The sequence below is a fragment of the Haliotis rubra genome, unplaced genomic scaffold (assembly GCF_003918875.1).
Source record: "Haliotis rubra isolate DU_JTF1 unplaced genomic scaffold, ASM391887v1 Scf10, whole genome shotgun sequence".
NCBI classification, from domain to species: domain Eukaryota; kingdom Metazoa; phylum Mollusca; class Gastropoda; order Lepetellida; family Haliotidae; genus Haliotis; species Haliotis rubra.
The window spans coordinates 3,049,602-3,071,875 of NW_025764892.1; the positions used below are offsets into that span (position 1 = coordinate 3,049,602).

General features: G+C 40.5%; 2 protein-coding genes across 3 annotated transcripts in view; one reads left to right on the forward strand and one right to left on the reverse strand.

The window, feature by feature from the left end:
- Positions 1–29: 29 nt before the first annotated feature.
- LOC124260738 (DNA repair endonuclease XPF-like) lies at positions 30–21,888 on the forward strand. The gene is given in 23 exon segments (XM_046695085.1): positions 30–550; positions 2,658–2,754; positions 2,882–2,964; positions 4,481–4,603; positions 6,617–6,674; positions 6,980–7,132; positions 8,292–8,405; positions 9,003–9,151; positions 12,344–12,397; positions 13,599–13,668; positions 14,438–14,522; positions 15,013–15,164; positions 15,299–15,388; positions 15,541–15,657; positions 16,313–16,507; positions 17,264–17,401; positions 17,996–18,142; positions 18,448–18,534; positions 18,831–19,004; positions 19,605–19,679; positions 19,681–19,746; positions 20,428–20,523; positions 20,927–21,888. Coding segments are annotated over 23 exon segments (2,640 nt in total). The 5' UTR covers positions 30–476; the 3' UTR covers positions 21,170–21,888.
- The window catches only part of LOC124260928 (ras-related protein Rab-1A-like), a 33,202-nt gene continuing 14,248 nt past the window's right edge, over positions 3,321–22,274 (reverse strand). Inside the window, exon 8 of one of the 2 annotated variants that reach the window (XR_006894249.1) lies at positions 3,321–3,337. The gene's annotated coding sequence lies outside the window, so the exon portion shown is untranslated. Of the gene's footprint in view, positions 3,338–7,959; positions 7,976–22,274 lie in introns of those variants that run through there. The other variant, XR_006894241.1, reaches the window with a different exon arrangement.

The window sequence follows — 22,274 nt, forward strand, 5'->3', positions numbered from 1 at the left end:
GTCATTATTAATGACCGTCACATGATTATGATTTTGAGTATGCCATTATATTTATGTGTGTATGTATATTAGAAAATAAACTGATTTATATCTCTCACAATTTCCGTTTGTGAAAATAATTGACTACGGTATTATCCTTTAGTTAGTATTAACAAAATGTCTGCGCCCATGAAACAACTTGTGTTTGGCTGATACAAGCACTTTTTCCCTGAGGACAATAGGGAAGAACAGCAGATGTCACAGTGACATTTCATGCCATACTAGGCACTCATTATCGGGTTGACGAGTAACTTCTGCAAAGTTGATAGATAAAGTTCGGTTAAATTGAAAAATGAAAAAAAATCTACAATCTGCGTCCCAGTAACAGACAACCACGAAATTCAGCTGACATGTCATCCTGGACTTCAACTGTCAGGCGTGGGATAACACAATAATATATTTGGTGGGGGCATTGGGTTCAACAATAAATCCCTAAAATGGCCCTGTTGGAATATGAAAACCAAATGTTTCTGGATTCATTCCATGAAGATGGACTGACACTTTTGGCAAAGTATGTTGTTTTCTGGGGATGACGGTATTTTAGCGGTATTTACAAACTTCCTCCGCCTTTGTTGAATAAATTATTATACTTAATTAGCTATTCACCGATGTGTCCAACCCGGTCACTGCCGCCGATCATGTTTTTATATTATGCGGCTTAAGGGAATCATAGCAGTATTTGTAAATAGATGTTTTCTCAAAACTAACTGTAACAGTTATCGCCATTTCAGAATTCCCACCGAAGTGACAAATTTTTTATAGCATTCATAACTTTATCTTTAATTTTTCTCTTATTTACCGTGAAGAATTTTCTTTTGATGTCCTTTTTTGTTGTCAAATATCATGGAAAAAATGCCCGAATTGTAAGTGACCGGAACTGCGCACGTGGGATACAGATGTATTGGCGATAACTGTTCGGCAGCTAGTATAGTTGAGTTTATATTTTGCCATTATAACGTTAGTCTGGAGTTTTTTTTAGGGTTCAGCCTTGTATTGTATAGTGATATCCTTTTATGGCAGTATACTAATTTTAAATAACAATCTTTTATAAATCCAACTGTTCTTTGTAGACAGGTATTTATGTAGTATATATATATATGTTTCGTAAGCATAACCTTTTCAATGTTATGATATGGATGAAACACTGTCGACATGACCGAAAATGCACTCACACCTATTAAGCAAAATAATTACACAATTTGCATGTTTATGGTTCTTTAATAAACAGAGAGCGATGTTTTTCATGTTATCGTATGTACTGATGCAGACTGCCAATATCATGATATGAGATCATAGCTAGGAGAAGTTGTTGGGTTATAACGAGTTGCTGAATATTGTTCTCTCTCCTCACTGTCTCAGGACCTGATTCATCTCTAATAATAATAATAATAATAATCTACTTCTATAGCGCCGAGTTCCAGCTAGGCTGCTCACAGGCGCTTGTGCAGTTCAGTCTATTTCATTTCAAATAGATGTGTCTTTAAATGTTTTCGAAAAGTTTGTAGACTTGGGGCGGATTTTAGCGACATAGGGAGGTTGTTCCATAGCATGGGAGCTGCACACTCAAAGCAGCGGTCCCCGTATTTGGTCCTGGATGGTCTGGTGATAAGCAGATCTTTATCTTGTGATCTAAGGGTTCTTGTTGGTCTATGGTTGTTTAGAAGAGATGACAAGTAAGATGGAGCAGTGTTGGTCTTCAGGCACTTGTAGATAATGGTAAGCACCTTGAATTTTATGCGTCTGGCAACGGGTAGCCAATGCAGTTCTCTTAACCTGGGGGTGATGTGGTCTCTTCGAGGACAACGAGTTATTATCCTGGCGGATGTGTTTTGTATAACCTGGAGTCGATGAACCAGGGAAGCTGTTATCCCAAACAAAAGTGAATTGGCATAGTCAAGGCGAGATATGACTGTTGCTTGAGTGAGAGTTTTGGCGGTTTCATCTGAAAGATATCGTCTTAGTTTACCAATCTGATGAAGATGATAGTGAGAAGACTGGCACATTTGGGTGACCTGCTTGTACCTGCTATGTATTGAACAGTTTTAGTCAGTACTGAAATCTATCTGAACAATCAGGAAACAGTAGACTTGTTCAATACAAAAGTAGTGACAATAGGGATGATAATATATTGATATTCATGATTGTTGTAAAGTAGGCTCAATATTGACAGTTTCTGTAGAAATAAGCAAATGGATAATTTCTTGATGGTTATTTAAGTCATCATAATCCTCAGCAAACATGGTAGGTGAGGTATTAACACTCAAAAATCGTTTTGGGATTTAGGGTTTGAAATGGTACCCAGCAAACACTAAGTTGCAAGAAGCAACAAGATGGAGCAGGTTGTCTGGATCAGTGACTTGACTGCATGTCATCCCATACACCATGGATTGATGCTCACACTATCAGTGACTAGACTGTCTTGTACAGATTCGATTATGTTCGGGCAGCGGTCTTTCAGCTGGAATATTGACCCATGAGGTGTGAAACAAAAACAAAATCATATTCAATAATAATTATTTAGAATAGTTTACAATGGAAAATGTATGCCAAAGATATTTATATATTCCTCTAATATGACAGTTCACATGTATTTAAGATCCTTGTTTATTTGTTTTTAGGGGCCTTGGTATTGACAGAATCTTTGTTAACTTCTTGAAAGTGTATTCTGACCCAGGCAGTTTAGTTTTGGTGTTGAACACATCCACTACTGAAGAGGTAAGTGAACCAGACAAATGAACATTATGAATAAAGGCTACATTAATGGACGAATATCATGCATTTTATGACTGTTTGTTTTGCCTATTCTGGAAAACCCATCACTCCATTGTTGCAATGTTTGCAGGAATACTTCATTGAACAGTTGGAATCCCAAGGAGTGAAACCACTTCCAAAAGCTATTACGAATGAATTCAGCGCCAATGATAGGTAAAAAAGGACTGAAAATAGTTACTGTTGTCCTTAGTTTTAGTGTTTCTGACAGAATCAGCAGCCTCAACACACATAAGTTTCAGACTCTGAACAAGTTGAGTTTGAGTTGCCTAAACAGCATTTTTTTTATGACACTATGTTGGCCATGGGAGCTCTGCCAGTTATCACTGGGTACACAGAGTATGTGATATAGGTCACAATGTTTTTTGTGGAAGCCTTGGTAGGTTACTTGTCGTTAAAGGTGTCAAACAGGATCGGGTGGTCAGGCTCGCGGACTCGGTTGACACACGTCATCATATCACAATTGCGTAGATCGATGCTCATGTTGTTGATCACTGGATTGTCTGGTCCAGACTCAATTATTTACAGACTGCCGTCATATAGCTGGAATGTTGCTGAGTGCGGCGTTAAACAACAAAGCAACCAACCTTGTTATGTTAGGTCACTAGGTTTGTGTGCTAGTGGGTCACTCGGGGAGGGCGGGTTCATCTTATCAGAGTAATAGAATTTGTAATTTATTCGGATAGCGTAATCACAGATATAACATGTATTACACTTTACCGCTCTCCAAAAGGCATTGGTAGCCAAGTGGTTAAACCTTTCGCTTGTCATGCCAAAGGCCTGGGCTTGATTTCCCACATGGGTATGATGTATGAAGCCCATCTGTAGTATCGTGATATTGTGGAACATTGCTACATGCAACATGAAACATTACTTACCCCTAAAGGTATTACAATTTGTGGGGCGGTGGGGTAGCCTAGTGGTTAAAGCGTTGGCTCGTCACGCCGAAGACCCGGGTTCGATTCCTCACATGGGCACAATGTGTTAAGCCCATTTCTGGTGTCCCCCGCCGTGATATTGCTGGAATATTGCTAAAAGCGGCGTAAAACTAAACTCAGTCAGTCAGTCAGTATTACAATTTGTCTATTCATAAGTTACCAAAACGTTAGTAAAATTTAAAAAATCTTAATAATGAACAATTACTATGACTGCAGGGGTGGAAATAACCCATTGCCTGACGTCCGAGTCCAGTGTTTTTTTCTGTCGGGCAAGCAAATTTGTATATCACACTGTACCGGTGTTCAGTTGACTTTCCAATGTTAATTATGTTGTTTATTTTAAAAAATCAACAAGAAAACGTCCGGTATAGTGGAAAAATTATCAGGGCAAGTGATTTTACATGTGCCACTGTACCGGAGTACACAAGCTTTTTTAAAGTTATTTCTACCCCTGCTGACTGAAAGAAGATAGATGATCAGCACTGAGTAAATTTATGATCATGATGATGGTCTAGATCGTCCAAGATGTGTTGTGTTGTGGTGTGGGTTGTTGGTTGTCAGGTAGGGGTGCCCAGTGGTGAAAGCATGTGCTCGTCAATGCAAAGGCCTGGGTTCAATACCACTCCTGAGTACTGTGTGTCTAGCTCATTTGTGGTGTTCCCTGCTGAAATATTGTCGAACCCAACTCACACATTCCCTGGAGGAAGATAGGATTTTACTGTGTTTGATTTCAGGTTAAACACGTATGTTGAGGGTGGAGTGTTGTTTATTACGTCTCGGATCCTGGTGGTTGACCTGCTGACCGACAGAGTGCCCATTGATCATGTCACAGGCATCCTTGTCTACAAGGCTCACAAGTAAGTGGTGATGGTGGAGTACTAAGTCCCATGATACGCAGATTGAATGGGATGTTATTGCTGTGAGGATTGAGATGGAGATTTGTGATGCAGGTTACGTGGGTGGGGTGTTGTGTGAGGAGAAGTCTTTGATAGAAATGGGGGATGTTCACTAGGACCAGGACCATGATTATCATCTGTCACAGGTACCGGTAGTTCTTGGTGAACCAGATAATCACATCATGCCTCAGCAGACTGTGGAACAGCAAGAGGCAAGTACTGTATATTACCATAGATAAGCCGAATTTTGAGGACCCCCCAAAAAACAGTCCGTAGAAGGGGGTCGGCTTATCTATGGGTTACACTTCCGTCAAACCTTTTTTCAGGGGGTAGGAAAACGACATATCTCTTCATGTGAACAAACAAACAAGAGAAAACGACTTTGTCAGTAAAGACGTCAAATTCGCAATTAAACACCATTTGACAAGATAATTGACCTATTCAGTGCTAATTTGTTTTTGCTTGGCATTGTCTTATATGCAGGGATTAAGATTACTGTGTGTAATTGTCTCATATACAGCGCCGGAAATAGCAATCAGCTGTTCAGTGCACACCCATACTGGTGATTTAGTTAAAACGTACCCGAAAATATAATGAGATGAATTCTGATGCAGTGATCTTAAAAATATAATATCTGAAACTATTGTTAAATAAAAAGAAATATATTCTAGTATTGTATCATTTTAATTGCAGGTTTTGCTCTATAAATGTAAAATATTTATTATCATAACTTATGTTATGCGACAGCTTTCTGGTGTTTTGCCAGATAGTTTGTATGCATGGAACAATTTGATCTCGCACCGATGTGGTTTAGCGCGATCTCGCCATTCCACCTCGAAAACAGGTTGTTGACATGATTGTCCAGCTTCACGAAATATGACCTTTGGCGAAACAAAATATGCATGCGTATCCATTTTCTGTCAAGTACACTTCCTTTCGGGACCACATGGGCACAATGTGTAAGCCCATTTCTGGTGTCCCCTGCCGTGATGTTGCTGGAATATTGCTAAAAGCAGCGTAAAACCAAAGTCAGTCAGTCAGTCCTTTCGGGACATGAGTAGACACAATACGTTAGTGATTGCTGTGAATAATGCGGGCAGAAGTTATAAATATTGGGGGGGACACATGATTTCACTGTAACTAATGTAAACATTCTTTTTTAACATTAGGCCAGACAAATTTTATTTCTTGTTTTACAGATTTTTGTCCTCAGAAACCCTATAGGCAGGATGGATAAAAAATAAAAATAAAATCACCAGTCAAAGTAATATTCGTTCTAAATGCTCAAAGTTTTTACTTTTGGCAATTTCCAAAGTATATATTGGGCAAAAAACAATCTAAAAAAATATTTTTTTTGCAAGTTTACATTTTGGGTCGATAAAAACATTTGGATTTTATTTTTTGAGCGGGGAAAATTCATTTTTATTTTTTTTCTTATTCTTGAAAAACGTAAAACAAGAAATAAAATTGGTCTGGCCTTACGAGTAATACTAATGTCTCATTGTTGATACCAACAATGAATAGTTTACATCCAAGACGGTAACTGCCAGTTGTCTTGTGGTCTGAGGTGACCACGATTGGGACCCTATCATGGGGGGTCGACTTATGTACGAAACATACCATTTTGACACTGATTTTAAGGGTCAAGTTAGGGGGTTGGCAAATTTATGAGATCGGCTTATCTAATGTAATATATACGGTAATGGGATTGATTGGTCAGACTCGCTGACTTGGTTTGTCATTGTATCCAAACTATGAAGTTTGATGTTTATATTGTCAATCACTGGATAGGCTGGTTCATTACTGAGTAATTTACAACTGATGTAATATTGCTGGAAAATTGCTGGAATGTTGCTGAGTGGGACACTAAACAAGAAACAAACAAATGAACAAAATATGTTAAACACAATCAAGGGGTGTAAACTTGAAAAGCACCAGTCAGACAGTTCAATTGTATGTGTTGTTTATTTTCAGAATTATTGAGTCATGTCAAGAGGCCTTCATTTTGCGCCTTTACAGGTCAAAGAACAAAGTAAGCATTTAAATGTGATAAAAGAAGAAATTGCTAAATAATATTGTCAGTAACACAATATCTTCATCTTAAACCATAAAATCACAAACATGCTATTTAAAAATAAACAATGGTTTATGTTGTATTGTTCTTTTTACAATACAAATTAGCATAAAAGTAGACTGATTTCAACTGATGCCAAATTTTCTGAAATGTATGCAGATAAATGATAAATTTAACATGCTGATGATAATGCTTCAAAACAATACAGATTAATTAAAAAAAATTAAGCATTCATATTGTTTAGTAAACCCCCAATTTTGCAGACAGGATTTATCAAGGCTTTCTCTGCCAGCCCAGAGTCATTCACCTCAGGCTTCTGCCAGGTAGAGAGGGTTATGAAGAACTTGTTTGTCAAGAAGCTGTTCTTATGGCCCCGCTTCCACGCCAGTGTCGTGTCGTGCATGGAAAAACACAAGGTCAGTGAACATGTGTCAGGACAGAATATCTCCTGGTACTTTAAAGTTACTTGTGTCACTGGCGAGTCTTTTTGACCATCAGACTCTGAATCGAGGGATGTTCAAGAATGTACTGCCAGTAAATCTCTTACACCTTACTAGAACTGTTGTCATTATGAGTTGTGAAAGTTGAAAAGACTTGTTTCAAATGTGGATGAAACAGTGGCCATTGACATTGTTATTAGGATAGGTGGTCAGTTATTGTAATTATTCCTTTTCCCATTTCAGATCATATTTATCAGTATCACAAAATGTTTGGAGAATTCTTGTGTGGGTTTGGATGGTTGCCAGGATGTTACTATCCATCATTATTATTCAATCCCTCATGGCTGTTTGTGGTAGATCTCCTCAAACATACATTGTCATTTGCTGTTGGGATTCCACCCTGACGTGGTTGACACATGTCATCTTATTCCAGTTGCATAGATCAATGCTCATGCTGTTGATCTGGATGGTCTGGGTCCCGTTCCTCAAAGCGATCATAGTGCTACGACTGTCGTAAGTCTATGTTAAAGTATGGGAGTTACGATTATCTTAGAGCTACGACTGTCGTAAGTCTATGTTAAAGTATGGGAGTTACGATTATCTTAGCGCTATGACTGTTGTAAGTCTATGTCAAAGTATGGGAGTTACGATTATCTTAGAGCTACGACTGTCGTAAGTCTATGTTAAAGTATGGGAGTTACGATTATCTTAGCCCTACGACTGTCGTAAGTCTATGTTAAAGTATGGGAGTTACGATTATCTTAGCGCTACGATCGCTTTGAGGAACGGGACCCAAGTCCAGACTGGATTATTTACAGACTGCCTTCATATTATAATAATAAGTTATCATTCTATAGCGGACAGTTCCAAACACCAAGTGATTGCTCGTGGTGCTTTATCAGAATCTGATTATTATTATTATCCCAGATAACCCAAGCTGCACTAGAAGGTTATAGTTATACCTCGAATATTGCTGAGTGCGGCATTAAACAACCAAAAACAACATTAATATTAAAATATGAGTCTCACCGACTCGTACATATTTGCACACTGACCAGCGTGATATAGCTGAACTATGGACTACTGTGGTATTAAACAACAAACAAGTACATCTGGACTGGTGTGTGTATTGCAGGTGGATGTGATTGAGCTGCAGGTGCAGATGACGTCCACCATGACGGCGTGTCAGACAGCACTGCTGGACCTCATCAATGCCTGCGTCAATGAGCTGAAGAGATGTACACCCAGTGTAAGTATTCCACAGCTTTTAGGTGTAGTTACAAACAAGCGCTTACCTTTCTATACAAAGTATGTGTGAATGGCAGGTAAAGCAGGATCTAGGCTTCTTACCCTTTTTGTGAACACCTGTGTGGCTTTTAGCTGTATGTTCCTAAAATGTTAAGTCGCTGTTTTGCCTTTTAAGGCCCTGGTATCTGTTTTATCATGTGATTGAGACTGATTACTCTGTGGCATTGACCTTGTCTGTACTCTGTGGCATTGACCTTGTCTTTGTGAACTGTGATCTTTAACTTCTTCGTGTATCACATGTGTTATTTGGGAATACACTTTCTCAGTAAAGTACAGATTCTAATACTTTTGTGATCTAGACTACCAGTTGTCCGACTTTCATGTTTGTGGAAGCCAAGATGGCTGAGTGGGTTAGGTGTCTGACCCTGAGAGTGTGGGTTCGAATCCTGGATGGGATGCAACCCAACAAAAAATACTAGAATCTGTACTTTACTGAGAAAGTGTTATCTCAAATAAGACATATGTTACATTTGACCACTTTCTTAATGGTATTGTGTTATCATTCTTTGTGTATATTTAATATTTTTGTACGTTTCAGATTGATACAGATGAAATCACAGTGGAGAATGCTTTAGCCAAATCTTTTGACCGAGCTATTCGACAACAGCTGGACCCAATATGGCACCAGTTAGGTGCTAAAGCAAGACAGCTTGTCTCCGATCTTAAAACTCTCCGACTCATCCTCAAGTTTGTAACATTCTCATTTATTTATGATACATTATCATTAATAGTAAAGAATCTTGCTGATTGGCCAGTCAGTTGTGTGAAAACTCATTTAATTGTGACGTCACATTTCACCCTGTTTTCACTTTGATTTACCAATAATTATCCCCCGCTGCAAGACGTAACTGGGGAACAGCGTCCATATGTATGTACGTCCCAATTCTTGTTAATGCGATGTTTCATGAACTGTTGTACCCAATGGCTTCAAATTTGATGACAGCCTACATTGTGGGATTTCTCCGGCAGCAGTAGATTTGAGTGACCTTGAACTTATTTTCAAGGTTGCCACGACAATGTGAACACTTTTCAAACACTTGTTAACGTGATATCTCATGTACTGTTGTACCCAATATCTTCAATTCTTTTTTCAGAAGAAGTCCTCCTTGGGGTAAAAATAATCATTAAAATGTCCATTTGAAAACCTACGACAGTTGTAACTATATTTTAAGAAAATTATTTACAAAATAAAAAACAGAATGTCAAGCTTTCTCCCCCAGGGCTATCAAGTGTTGGTCTGCCGACTTGTTGTTTTACTTACACCAATCTGCTGGGGTTGGGGTGGGGGGGATATGGGCTAAGGACCCACCCTCCAAAACCTCTAAGGGCAAGAAGAGTTCATCCTCTTCGGCTGTTAACGGGGGGAAGGTAATCAGGCCAAGACGGTGGAAAAACACCCTTCTTCCCCTATCCCCTCTACATCTGCACAATCCAATTCTGCATCTGCACCTTTAACAGATTTGTCCTCCATATGGTTACCAAGAAGGATGGAGGGTTCAGACCCATTCTAAATCTAAAGGGTCTGAACGACATGATCGAGGTGCCGTCTTTCAATATGGAGACACTGTGCTCAGTGATACCTCCATGTCCCGATGCACGCCGAGTTCAGGAAATAACTCCAGTTTTCCTACGATGGGAAGTGCTATCAGTGTCGTGTGCTCCCCTTCGGCATCTCCACGGCACCAAGGGTGTTCACAAAACTCATGCTGGTGCCAGCTCAAGTCACCAGGGCACAGGGCAACTTTTGTTACCCGTACCTGGACGACTGGCTTCTCAGAGCACTCGCCACCCACTTGAGTCAGGATTCCACACAGACAGTGATGGATACTCTCACCGAGTTGGGTTGGATTATCAACCTCCAGAAATCAGAACTGGTTCCGACTCAGGATCTTGTTTTCTTGGGAGATTCGAGACACAGCAGGGATTAGTCTCCCCTGTCTCGGGACCACATTTCCAGAGTCCAGAGCATTGTTTTACAACTCCTTCAGTCCCCCAGTGTCTCAGCTCGAACATGGCTTCAGTTGCTAGGCAACTTGGCGGCGACAGTGGTCATAGTTTGGCGTGCACGTCTGAGGATGCTACCAGTTCAGCAAGCGTTAGCGCAGCTGTGGTCTCACTCGGAGAACTACGAGACGATTCTAGTAACTCCGGAGTGGCTTATTCCTCGCTTGCGGCAGTGGACCGACACCGGCAATCTATCCAGGGGTATACCGCTGGAGACCCTGGTGCCGAGTGCCAACGCTCACAATTCAGACGGACGCCTCCCTCACAGGGTTGGGGGGTGTTTTGGGAGACCTCACAGCTTCCGGCCTTTGGTCTGAGAACGAGGCGACCCTGCACATCAATGTGCTAGAATTGAGAGCAGTCAAGTTGATATTGGAACGCTTCGTGGAGCAGGTTCGGAACCGGGGTGGTTCGTCTAGAAATGGACAACCAAACAGCGATGTCCTACATCCTGAAGCAGGGTGGTACGGTGTCTCTGTCACTACTTCAGGAGGCGTGGCAGTTTCTACTGTGGTGTGATCAGTTCAGCATACGGGTTATGCCTGTTTATCTCCCAGGGGTGGACAACGTTCGTGCAGATGCGCTCTCACGTCGTATTCTAGCCCCTCACGAGTGGTTACTCAACCGGGAGATATTCAGGATTATCTCCCAGTTGTTCGGGTCGTTCCAGGTAGATCTGTTTGCCTCTGGGGTGACGAACCAGACTCTGGTGTTTTGCTCATGGATCCCGGATCCGAAAGCGATTGCCTCCGATGCCTTCCTGCTCGATTGGACGGACAGGGTTCTGTGCACTTTCCCACCGATACCACTGATCTCCAGGGTCCTATTGCAGCTAGCCACCCAGCCAGCGCGACTACTTGTGCTTCTTGCACCTCTGTGGTCGTCTCAGCGCTGGTTTCCGGTGATAGTTTCTACTGTAGTTTCTACTACCCTTGGGTTGGGGGGTGGGGTTTGTTACTGTGGGTGTGACACTGATAAGCCAATCGGCATATAGGCTTTGACATCCTGGGTCCTCGCCCTAGCCATGCCCCCCGGCCTTGATTGACATCGGCGGTCAGGTGACTAGGTAAGTGTAATTCTCTATTTCTGTGCGGTTGTAGATTGTTACTTCGATTGGATCACTTTGTCAGACAGAATACCACTCCCAGCTTAATTGTCTTTGGGAGTCTGTCTCATGCTTATATGTACCCCAAGGAGGACTTCTTCTGAAAAAGAATTATACAAACCTGTAGAGGTTATGAATTCTTTGAATAAAGTCCTCCTTTGGGTACGGCCACCCGCCTCCCCTCATTCAGTCTGATCCGTTGAGCATGAAAAGTGTGGTGAGAGTTTGACGGCTAGAGTTACTTGCTCTTGCCTGTAGGGGGGCCCTGAGGGGCCCTGTAGGGGTGGTCTCACAAGGCAAAAACGTGTTTTTTGTTTTGTAAATATTTTACAACTATCGTAGGTTTTAAAATGGACATTTTAATGCTTATATGTACCCCAAGGAGGACTTTCTTCAAAGAATTCATAACCTCTACAGGTTTGTATAAATTTGCTGACAACCTACATTGGAGATTACACAGGCACCAGTCGATTTGGGTGACCATGGACTTATTTTCAAGGTCACCACGACACTTTGACCACTTTTCAAACACTTGTTAACGTGATATCTCATTTGGGGAATAATTATCGTATCCCGCACTTAAAGAATATGATGCCATGAATTAAATATTGGTGAAATATGTGACCATGCATTTAATAGGATGATTTGGCAGTAACACAAGGCTCCATAATTTTAATTATATGATTAATGATGGAATACAAGTAATTGTTAACTCTCTCTTAATTTGAATATATCCTCAGAATATTTCACCCTTTGTTTTCTCCTTTCAGACACCTTACCCAGTATGACTGTGTGACCTTCTATAGCCTGGTGCATTCAGTGAGGTGGGTCAGTGGTATAGAGATTGCTTAGGTCCTTAGTATGAATTCATTCTCATTTATATACAGTCAGGCCGTGTTGATCCGAACACTTCCATTTTCCATAAAAAACGTTCGGATAGTGAAACGTACGGACTACTGAAACGAACCATTGTGTACACCACTACAGTAGAGTTACTTCCCTTTGACATACCGTGACAAGAACATAAGAACGTATACATATACATGTATCAAATGACTTTATTACAGTTTGTATGACAATCAAAGCTCAGAAACTCACTCGGGTTTAAAGAAATCGCCAATGACAGTGTGTTTGGATCTCAGCCAGTCACAAAACATGTCTGGTGCCAGTTGCATTTGCACAAGGTTGACCTAATAATTGATTAAAATGACGGATTAATGAAGTAAAACTAAGTATAATTAGCTAATCCGTTGCTGCTAATTAATGTCCGGATCCGGAGAGTGAAGCACTGGATTAATGAGTTAATGAGTTTACATAGTAAACAAGATTGGTTACAGCTAGCTACCATTCGGATATCACGGGAAACTAATTGTCGGGGTCCGGACTAAGGCGACCTGACTGTATGGATGTCCTGGAAAGACCTTTGGATTATGCCATTATTACATTGTAAACCAAAAGTAACTGTGTTCTTTAATCTGATTGGTTGAAAAACGTGATCAAATGGTATTTGATTCCCGGAAATTCTCTGCGTATTAATACATACAAACATCGCTCACACCATTGTATTGTTACGTCGACAGCTGTGATGACGTCATTAAAATCATATTGTGATGTAAAGTCTGAATGATGTCACAAATGAGCAGTTCCAGTTGCTATCATGGGAGACAGCCGAAACGGCCGTCTGATGACATTTCACTGCTGTACCCGTACTCGATGTCAATGAGTGCAGACACAAAAATATGTGTGGACCTTTTGGTTTACTTTTAGAAGTTTACCATATAATGATAAACATCATAGTTGGCGAATTGAGTGTTATTGAGTATTTGAAGCATCGAATATTTCATTTGAAACCTCCGGCTAACGCCGTCGGTTCCAAATGAATTCCTGTGCTTCAAATACTCAATAACACCCGGAAATTCGCCAACACATGATGTTTATCTCCTAATTATGCCTTGTGGAAGACAACTATTGATGGTATTGAATATTGTGTAACTTTAAGAGCTGTGTTTGTTTTTGTCTTTGCAGGACAAATGAAAAGACGTTTGGTCAGAACACTGGTTGGCTGTTTCTAGATGCTGCTGACAGTCTGTTTGTGGTAAGTTTGATGGTCTGTCAGTGTCGGAGGGGAGAGTGAGTGGAAGTGGTCCCTTGATCCATCCAAATCACAAATTTTATGGATTGACAGCTTCTGTAACGTAATAGATGTAATGTTTCGGTGTAGATGCTGACACTATTATCAATCAAATCATTAGGGGTGGGTACTGCAGAGAATTTTCACATTGCGATATATTGCAATGTGAAAGCATATATTGCGATATGTATTGCAATATATTGCATGAAGTATTCTTAAACACAAAACTACTTATAATCGAGTGATGCTTGATTTATAAAGCTAAAACACAACAAGATCACTACCCTTGATTAAGCTTTAATAACAACTTTCAGTCATAACAAAATAAAAATGTAAATAATATTTGGCACAAATGAAACAAGGAAATATCCGAAGATTTCCGAGTGTTACAAAGTTTTCCGAACGCAAGTCAAAATACCGGTTTTCGATCAGCGTATCGCAATACGTATCGTTTTCATGTCTGAACCGGTAAATACCGGTAAACCGGTTATATTGCGAAGCCCTACAAATCATCATACCAGCTTCTGAATGTCACTTAGAGAAGAAAATGACTGACTGGTTGGGTGGGTTCATAAATGGATAAATTGAGGAGTGATCTGAATGGTAAGGTGAGGTGATTAATAGTGTACATGTGGGTGCAAGTGGGGCCAGGTGGTGGGTAAAGTATGGTTGACTGTATAAGTGACATGTCACGTGGGTAGACTCTCTCGACATTGAAGTGTTTCTTCTCCAGCATGCTAAAGACCGAGTCTGGAAGTCCGCACCCAAGAAGAAGAAAACCGGAACTGAAGATGATGACAAGGTGAAGGAGGAACCAAGTATGTCCTCAATCAATGTTCTTGACAGGTTAAATATATGTAGCCCAGACTGACAAATGACAGATTCGGTTAATAACAGTTGGGGGCCTAGCAGTTAAAGCGCTCACTCATCACATCAAAGACTTTGATTCAATTCCCAAGACGGATACAGCGTGTGAAGTCCTTTGATGGTGTTCCCCACTTTGAAATTGCTGAAATATTGCTAAAAGTGGTGTAACAACCACGCTCTCCTGCCCGCCCGCCCAAATCCCTCCCACCCAAATCCCTCCCAAATCCTTCCCTCTCTCCCAAATCCCTCCCTCTCTGCCTTCCTCACTCAGCATGAAAACACAAGATAACATAAGAAATGATTGATTTCCTATGATATAGAAATTATTGTATGTCTTGAAACACTGACTAAAGAAATATTCTCTCTCAAGCAGAAAACCAAGCTGCCCAACCATAAATATTTAATGGATTGTCCATAATGTGAACTGTGTTCTCGCTGTAGTCCCAGTGCTGGAGGAGTGCCCCAAGTGGAAGGTGTTGAAGGAGGTGCTGCAAGAAATTGAAGAGGAAAACAAAAAGAGTGACCCTGACCTTGGCCCTGGTCGAGTCCTTGTCTGTGCCGAGGATGACCGCACATGCAGCCAGTTGAAGGAGGTAAGACACCGATCTTCATGACACATTCAGGCCAATAACAAGTTCAGGCCAAATGTCAAGGTCGTTGCAAACATAGCTATAAGTACATTTACCAGTGATGAGTTGAACAATCCGGCACCCTTCTTTTGTTTCAGTTCCTGTGTGATGGCGGCAAGTCTATGTTAGCCCGACTCTACAACAAGTTCCTAGCTGTGAAAGGCGGCCATGTTGAAGGGGAGAAAGATGTAAGTGGAGGTTACACTATTTGTTTCTCAAAATTTGAAGTAATTCATTTGATTCACTTCAACAGTGTAGACACACATTCAGTCTTTATTAAATCTACATTGCCATGTACATACTTACCTTTATGTATGGAGCAATGTCATTGTGCTTTCAGAGAAAGCAGTTTTCAAGGAAAAGGAAAGGTCACGGCAAGGGTCAAAAGTCAGCTCCTGAAGTGTTGACCTTGACCCAGATGATTGATGCAAACAAAGAGTTAGCTGAAGGAGACCAGGTGACAAGATTGATTTCTGAAATACCTTTTAATTTACATATTGTTTGCACATTTAGGACACTAACAACATAGTTTGTTCAAAGTCCACCTGTAGGTGAGACTAGAAAGCCTCTACCCTCTGAAACCAGTGCATCACACAACAGACACTTCCTCCAAAAGCAGCAAGGTGCATGACTCAGGACTTGTCCCCAGTAGGGGGCCTGTTTCTTGTTAGGTATAGAACTCATGTTCTAGAGCCACTGGAGCTGTCAGTAGACCTGCTATGTTTTAGTTGGTTGATGGTATCTTTGTTCCCCAGCAACTGTTGCTCATGCTATTAACCAATAGGTTGCTGGCCCAGATTTGATTGTTACACCTAGGACTTGAAATTTTATTCTGATGTGTGGTTGTGTCATAAAACAATATGGCCACCAGGGCTTCCATTTTGAAAATCTGTGAAATGTTTACTGGAGGACTGGATACATTTGGTTGGATGTTTGTATTTGTTATGACATGAAGAACAAACTCTGTTTCAGTGGGAAGTAGACGTGATGTATACCATCATTCCTAACAGAATAACATGGAATCTGAATTGTGCACATGTTTTTAATCAGGCTGTTTTCACATTCACTCATAATGTTGGACTTTTTTCTCATTAAGAACATGTTATCTGCAGCACTCTGATACCTCAGATGACACCCCCCTGTCATCCCAAGACGCCTACTACGGGGTTCTGCCAGAGCCGTTGACCATCCTGCACCCCCTCCACGGCTGCACTGATCCCCATGGACTGACCCGCACCCTCCGGGAGGTGGAACCCAGATATGTTGTGTTGTACGATGCCGACATGCAGTTTGTACGACAGATAGAGGTGGGCACTTGTATGGAGGACCTATTGTCTGACAAATACACTGTAGTACTGTAAAACAGGATCAGTGTTTATTATCTTAATCTTGAGGGTGGTTTGTGGCTTGAATGGCACAGTAGATTGGTGGATACTGGTGTGATATAACTATCGGTGTTTAAATTTCTCAGTACCCAAGATAAAAAAGTCCCCTGTGGGACATGAAAATAATTGCCTTGTACCAATATCGATGAAATGGATCACTTTCTATTTTGTTTGTGTATTTGGATGAAACGTTTTGATATACATCATTATACAGTGAGGTGAGGTGAGGTGAAATTGGGTTTTATGTCGTGCTTGAGAATATTTCGCTCATATGACGACGTGTATGCGTGTGTATGTGCGGCTGCTTGTACTAGCCCAGACTTAAGCTGGTTTTATAGTGCTAGCCCACTGATACCATGCCGCAGTGAAGCATGAATACCCCATTCAGACACATTATACTGACTCCGGGCCGACCAGTCCTTGTTGTACCCATTAATGCCGAGCGCCAGACAGGGACCAACAAGTACCATATTTTAACGTCTTTTGGTATGACGCGGTCGGGGATCGAACCCGCGACCTTCTGCTCTCCGGGCGGACGCTCTAACCACTACACCATGGAGGCGGTCTCATTATACAGTGGTCAGGCAGGACACTCTAGTATATATCTTGATGACACAGGTGTAACACGTGACCAGTACATACCTGGTAATATATCCAGGTAAAACTTATGCTTGACAGGTGTATCGTGCCACACGACCAGAGGTCCCGCTGAGAGTGTACTTCCTGCTGTATGGCAGCTCGGTAGATGAGCAGAAATATCTCACCACTCTCAGACGGGAGAAGGATGCCTTTGAACATCTCATCAAACAAAAAGCTGTGAGTGTCGGTCAATAACAAGAGTGGAACCCTGCCATTTATTACAGGGGGTGGTAATTTATTATAGGTGTTGATGTAGGTAGTGGTATTGGTCTCATATCATATTTGACTGAGCTGCCATTTTATTTAAAATTAGTTCATGGCCCCCCAAATAATGCCAGAACTCTTCATAACCACCATCTGAAGGTAAATTAAATGTTATAGTAGTTTGTATGACCAGAGGGGCAATTGTGTAGCCTAGTGGTTAAAGTGTTCACTCGTCACGCCGAAGATCTGGGTTCAATTCCCCACATGGGAACAATGTGTGAAGCCCATTTCTGGTGTCCCCTGCCGTGATATTGCTGGAATATTGCGTAAAATTAAAACTAAACAACTCACTTTTATGACCAGATTTCCAAAACTCATTTGCTTCTACCGAAACACAGGGCCCCTGTTAAATGTATCCTAAAGGCTTTTATACCAAGGGCTTTTGTCTCTTGTTGCAACAACTTTATACATGAAAATTAAGACAAAAATTAGATCATACGTTAATAATTTTATATGCAACATTAATTTAAGTAATTATGTAAAATTTAAAATGTTTCTTGAAATCAGACAATGGTGATCCCAGAGGAGAGGGATGGTAAACTGGATGACGACCCGACCAACCAGCAGAGAGTAGCACGGAGATTCGGAACTACTCCAGCAAATGAAACTGTCAGCTCTCGGAAAGGGGGCGCAGTCAAAGAAGTCCAGCAGAGAGTAGGTTCCGATATATGTGTTTAGATATAGATTTGAGGGATTTGAAATGGATCAAAATTTTTTACTGATGACAAGCGGTCAGTATCGCTGATTGTATAATATTTTATAACTTGAAATATACAATACATTTCATTTGATGGCACATATTTGTACCTTACTTTTCTTGATTAATTCTTTTTCAGTATTATTGGATTTGGGAGACAGATGTGCTAATGATTGAAACTATGAACTACTCTCATTGGTCTGTTATTGGAATAACTCTTTTAATGTTTTCTCCTGATCGTGGATGATAATTATGGTTCCAGGTGATCGTAGACATGAGGGAGTTCCGCAGTGAATTACCGTCTCTTATTCATCGGAAAGGAATCGACATTGAACCAGTTACAATAGAGGTGAGTGGGATCGGAGACTTTATGGGAATGGGAAACATGTGGGATTGTTTTATAGATCTTTTTGCAAATCCTGCTATTTCAAGCTAAATAATTATCTTCATTATTGCCAAATAGGTTCATTCCGATCTGAGGTCTGTTATGTCTTTGCAAGCCATACATATTTAGGTCAGGATGTCTATCGATCTTGAGACAATTTAAGGAATTTCATTCCTTTTACACTGTTGACTGACAAACATGTCTTCACTTTTACTGTATCATTAGTAGCCATAGTTACGTGGTTTGTTTATTATGCTCAGGTAGGGGATTACATCTTGACCCCTGACATTTGTGTTGAGAGGAAGAGTGTGAGTGATCTGATTGGATCTCTCAACAATGGCCGACTCTACAACCAGTGCGTCTCCATGTGTAGATTTTACAAGAGGCCCGTTCTGCTGATTGAGTTTGATGCCAACAAGTCCTTTGCTCTCCAGGTGGGTAGAACTGACACATTAGGCCTATGTATATGACATTAGCTAACTGTAGTGTTGCTAGTTGATGTGTCAATAAGAGTGGTATTTAATCGTATTTATTTACTCATTGTTAACTAGCTGGCAAAGGTGTCTGGGGTGTAGGAACATGTTGCTGTTTAGAGTTATGTCCCTTAGTGCCAGGATCTGCTGTTTTGGGTTTGAATCCCAGGTTTACCAAAGTTATAAGACCAGGTCTGTGAGCACCATACACAGAGTCATGCAACATGGGTTTCACAGAAGCGATAACAATTTACAACTTGTATTACTTTTGACAGGGGCAGTGGGGTAGTCGAGTGGTTAAAGCGTTTGGTAATCACTCCAAAGACCGGGTTCGATTCCCCACATGGGTACAATGTGTGAAGCCCATTTCTGGTGCCCCCTGCCCCCTGCTGGAATATTGCTAAAAGCAGAATAAAAAACTATACTCACTCACTCACTCACTTGAGTACTCACGCCATAACATGACTGAAATACTAAACCGAACATGATATTTGCGTTGCTATATATCCTTAACATATGATAAACGTTAACAATGTATACAAATCATGCTGTTGTTTGTAGGGCAAGTATCCAATGTCCAATGATATTTCCATCCAAGATGTATCGTCCAGGCTGTCCATCTTGACCCTGCACTTCCCCCAAGCTGAGAATCTTGTGGTGCCAGAGTCCCTATGCCACTGCAGAATTGTTTGAAGAACTGAAGGTTAGTCTAACTGTATAAACTGTTTGAACCGATGGAGAGACGCCATGGTATTAAATGTACCAGCGTCTTATACTGTTTGAACTAATTGTAAGACTCCATGATATTAAATGTACCAGTCATAGCATCTTACACTGTTGTAATACCTAACACAGCATACAGTCTCTTCAGAGAAAGGAAACATTTAGTGATTTCTTCACTTTTAAAAGTTTTCATTACAATTTGATGAATAACATTTGAACTAGTTGAACAAAACATTTGAACAAAATAACACAAATATATGTCATAACAGGACATATTTTATTGAATTAATTATAAAATACTACTCTGCTGGGATGTTAAATATGTTCTAAAGTGTTCCAAAACGTTCGCTTTTTCATTGACTAAAGCTACTTCTATAATTCCCTTCCTATCCGCTTTAATGGTGGAATACATAGTTACCACTGTATGTGTGGAATATACCATCAGGATATGTGGTGTGTCATGAAAAATGTCTTTGCTTCAAGCCCCAGCCCATAATCAGGTCATAGTCTCTGAAACAAAAGTTAAAAATATGATCCTGTTCTGGCATTCTTTAAATCCATTTTATCTTGTGGGAAATTTGTTTAGTTGATACATTTTTGTTCTGTGTGTATTATTGCCAGTTTTGAACTTTTCTGCAGAGGTAATGAACCTATTTTACAGAAAGGTCGTCCTCAGCCTGATGCAGCGACTGCGATGACTGTGACGACTGGGGAGGGAACAGTGGAGTGGACAGACAAGTACAACCATAGTCCTCAGGTGAGTTGGGAGTGAACAGGTGTGTGGTAGGTTATAATGCAATGTAACATAAGGAAATGATGAAAAGCGACATCATTGAATTTGAAGACTTCCTAACATCTTGCAAAATGTGTGATTGGTTGTAAGTTGCATGATAACAGCAAACAATTTGAGTTATGTCCCTTTGGTTATCAGTGAAGTTATTTTCAGTAACTCATATTCGCATTGCTTTTGAATTCATTCTTGATAAGGTGGTGGGGTAGCCTAGTGGTTAAAGCATTCGCTTGTCACACTGAAGACCCGGGTTTGATTCCCCATGGCAATGTGGCATTTCAAAATTGACCAGGTTTCTACAGTTCAGTTCGCTTGTGCTGTGTGTAGGTTATTCTATGAATATTGAAAAAGTATGTTTCTTTCTCTACAGGACTTCCTGCTAAGAATGCCAGGAGTGAACTCCAAGAACTACCGCTATATCATGAATAAAGTACAGGACTTGTCCGAGCTAAGCACGTTGTCGGAGGAGGAACTGTCAAGCATTATGGGTAATGCCCAACAAGCCAATCAGCTCTATACCTTCCTTCACACAGAACAGAAACAGATGGAGGTTGTAGCCACCTCAAGCAAATCACGATTTGAAAATAAGAAAGCTTTTAAACGAAAGAGGTGATATCCCTTTCAAATTAATTGTGGAAAATTCTGAAAAAATGTTCTGGTATGATGTTCAGTGATGATATCAGGTATGATGTTCACTAATGATATTCAGGTATGATGTTCAGTGATGATATCAGGTATGATGTTCACTAATGATATTCAGGTATGATGTTCAGTGATGATATTCAGGTATGATGTTCACTGATGATATCAGGTATGATGTTCACTAATGATATTCAGGTATGATGTTCAGTGATGATATCAGGTATGATGTTCCTCTTCACCTGTAAGAAGTAATGCTAAAATGATGATACAAGCTCTTGGCATGTCACTGACTGATATCAAAAGCAGTAACTCTTGGAAACTTGACAAATGGAGCAAGCACAACACATGGTGCATATTGAACAGGCTGTTTACGGACTCGCTGTGAACAAGGTTGAGTGTTGAACAGATGTGTTGAGGGTAACACAGTGGGCACACTTTGTAACCAAAATGTAATTGTTGCACTGAAATGGTTGCAGCGTCTCAAGAACTACTTGAAGAAGAATTAAATGGAAAGGATGAATTTATTGTGAGGGATACTGGAACCTATTGAAACACTGACCCAGAAGTCTGTTATCAAGAGACTTGAAAGTTCTAGAACTGACCAAATGAGATGCCATTTCAAAATTGACATGGCACACAAAATATTGTATTTAAACTTTTGTTTAAAAAATGAAATTTTGAAATGATGCATATACTTGTCTTGTTTTCTATTTTCCATTATATGTGTTAGTGAGGGATGAATGGTTGATCTTGTGTGACACATTGGCCCATTTCTGGTGGCCCCACCATGATATTGCTGGAATATTGCCAAAAAGTGGCGTAACACCATCCTCCTATATAAAGTGTAGTGAGTAAGTGAGTGAGTATGGTTTTATGCCGCTTTTGGCAACATTCCAGCAATATCACAGTGGGGTACAAGAAATGGGCTCCACACATTGTACCCATGTGGGGGATCGAACCTGGTATTTCCATGTGACCAATGGACACTTTAACCATTAGGCTAACATTACATGTAAAGTGTAAACGTAAAAATATTAAGCCCTGTTTAAGTAAACTCCCCCACTGACTCCTGTGGT